This window comes from Propithecus coquereli, unplaced genomic scaffold (genome assembly GCF_000956105.1).
Source record: "Propithecus coquereli isolate 6110/MARCELLA unplaced genomic scaffold, Pcoq_1.0 Scaffold53, whole genome shotgun sequence".
Taxonomy (NCBI): Eukaryota; Metazoa; Chordata; class Mammalia; order Primates; family Indriidae; genus Propithecus; species Propithecus coquereli.
The window spans coordinates 474,148-476,849 of record NW_012151174.1 but is presented as its reverse complement, the minus strand read 5'-3'; the positions used below and the strand labels follow the sequence as shown (position 1 = coordinate 476,849).

General features: G+C 45.2%; 1 protein-coding gene across 1 annotated transcript in view; it reads right to left on the bottom strand.

Annotated features, from left to right (window-relative positions):
* Positions 1-6: 6 nt before the first annotated feature.
* The window catches only part of LOC105820477 (cytochrome P450 2B6-like), a 20,844-nt gene continuing 18,148 nt past the window's right edge, over positions 7-2,702 (bottom strand). Inside the window, exon 5 of the mRNA XM_012656961.1 lies at positions 7-676. Coding sequence (XP_012512415.1) covers positions 495-676 — 182 coding nt within the window. The 3' untranslated portion in view covers positions 7-494. The remainder of the gene's footprint in view (positions 677-2,702) is intronic.

The following is a 2,702-nucleotide window of genomic DNA, read 5'->3' as shown; positions in this document are numbered from 1 at the left end:
ATAGGAAATATCCAGAATAGGTAAGTCCACAGGAACAGAAAGCAGATTGGAGTTTTCTGGGGGCCAGTGGGGAATAGGTAACGGGTGTGACTGCTTAATAGGCCTGGGTTGTAGTTTGATCATCCGGGGAGGATGCTAAAAATGTTTGGAACTACGTGCCGCTGGTTGGACAACATTGTGAATGAACATTGCCACTACGTCTCACATTGTAAATGGTTAATTTTATCTTATGTGAATTTGCTCTTAATTTAAAAATATGTGTATGAAAAAGAGGGGGCTGTGATGAAGTTTGGGTTCTAGAGCCTGAGTGTGAATCCTGCTCCTCCACTACTAGCGACGTCAGCTCAGACAGCAGACGCTGTGGAGGGGGAAGGACACGGGCTCGCAGTAGGTCTCTCAGAGGCAGGGAGCTGTGGAGGGAATCAGGGCCATTGTTTTTGGAGGTGGAGACACTTAATGACCCTGGAATCTTTTACCCCCTTCCCTCAGCCCCTTCAGCGAGGCAGGAAGCGGATCTGGTATCTTGGGGGTATTTTGCCCACACCACTCTTCTGGGGTGTGAGGTCGATGTCCTCAGGTGCCACGGGGCTGGCCAGGGAGAAGTTCTGGAGGATGGTGGTGAAGAAGAGGAACAATTCGGCCTTGGCGATGCCTTCACCAACACAAATGCGCTTCCCTGTGGGCACAGAAGGAAGATCACCAGTGTGGGTACAGGGCGGGTGCACATTCTTTGCCCTGCCGCACTCGTAAGCCCTGACGCTTGTGTCCATTGCAACAGATGTGCATGAGATTGACCTTTAACCTGGAATTCAGGTTGGACTTTTAGGTGGTTCCCAAACCCTCTGAAACTTGGTGCAAATCTTTGAGTGGATATGCCACGTTCATTTCTCTAGGAGAGAGTTTGTGTGTGTTTTACTTCTACCTATGTAGGTGTGAGCATATTTCTGACTTCACATTTTTAGTGTTCTTCATTTCTCATTCGGGGACAACGGTATTTATTTCCGAGGGCTCTTGTGAGGTTAAGGAAATGTCTGTAAAACTTGTTAGAATAGTACCTGGCTTGAATTAAGAAACCTCAATGTGTAGTTACTGTCTTGTATTTGTTTCCGGGAGCATGTGTGGGGTGTGTGTTTCTGGCACTCTGTGTGTGTGTCTATCTCTGGGCTGTCTTCTTGCCTCAGCCTGAGATCCACGGGCTTCAAGAGTTCCCCCAAAATATCCAAATTATATATAGATTGGGAACGGGATTAGTGTTCACAGCGGTGTGGTTGGGGTGGTCTATGGTTCTCATCACTGTCAGAGGTGTAATAAACCCCCAGTAGAATATAAACTACAGTCTTCAAGAGAAATGAGAACAGAAGGGGCTGGAAACCCTGAGGCACAGACACAGGAGAGCCTCTCCCTTTACTTCAGTGTTTCGCAACCTAACTTAATATGTAAAGAAACTACAATCTAACGGAGCCTGTTAAATTAAAATTTGGACTGAAGCTGACTCTATACATAACAAAGTGTAACATAACTTAATATGTAAACAAACTACAATGTAACTTGAGAGTATATTCTCATAACAGGTAACTGAGCCTTGGCCAATCATAACCGCCAAGCTTCAGCCATTCACAGGCTTCAAACCGCTCAGACAGGTCCAAACAAGACAAACTCTGAGCCGCAAGCCATCAGGCTGTGTCCATGAGCCACTTCCTTCTTCCGTGGATAAATACTGCTTGCCCACGTGGCTGGTTACATCTCTCCAAACTTTTACTGGTTTACGGTGCTGCCCAATTGATCAATCATTTCTTTGCTCAAATAGACTCTTGTAAATTTAATGTGTCTAAAGTTGTTCTCTTAAGAAGCCAGAGAGTGGACAATGGGAACTGGGCCAGATCAGAGCATGTCAAGACCTTGCCCACCTCCCGAGTGCTGGGGGATAAATCCAAACTTCTCCCCCAGCCTTCAAAGCGCTGCCCAGCTGAGCCCTTCGCCTTATTTATTTCCTTCTGGAAACTACACCCAAGTCTCCCTTGGCCTTCTTATAGTTTCTCAAATGTGTCATCAGGTTTCTACCTTCAGGCTTTGCCCTTGCTGTTTGCTCTTTCTAGAACACTCTTTCTGGTGACTAATTGGTACCTACCTATGAGCAGCTCAGCTTGGAAGCCAGCACCTGGGGAAAGCTCTTCCTCACAGATCCACCAAGATTAGTCAGTGTTTCCTATTTTGTGCTCCCCAAATCCCCTTTAGAGCACTTATCATGATTATGATTAATTATAGTGATAACTGCCCCCATGAGCGTTTATTTTTGTGCCAGGCAGTTCTAACCATGTTAAATGCATCACTTCATTTACTCGTATTATTATTGCGTTAATATTTGATGGGTGCCCATCTCCTCTGCAAATTTCCTGGGGCAGGAGCTACCTCTCTCTATGATTTGTTTGATGCATTATCTTCAGCCCCCACCACTGCACTGGACTCAGTGTAGTGCTCAATAGATTTTTTTATTGAAGAAAATGAATTGACTAAAGTTTAGAGAGATTAAAATACTTTCCCAAGGTCCCGCTTGCCAACATGTGCCCTTGGGGCATAATCTCATTCCTGAAGCCCCTTCATAGAGTAGTAGTAAAGATGGAATGGGATCACACAGATAAGCAAATTAGAATATAGTAAGTGCTCAATAAACAAGGACTTATCATTGTTTTTGTCAGGAGGAG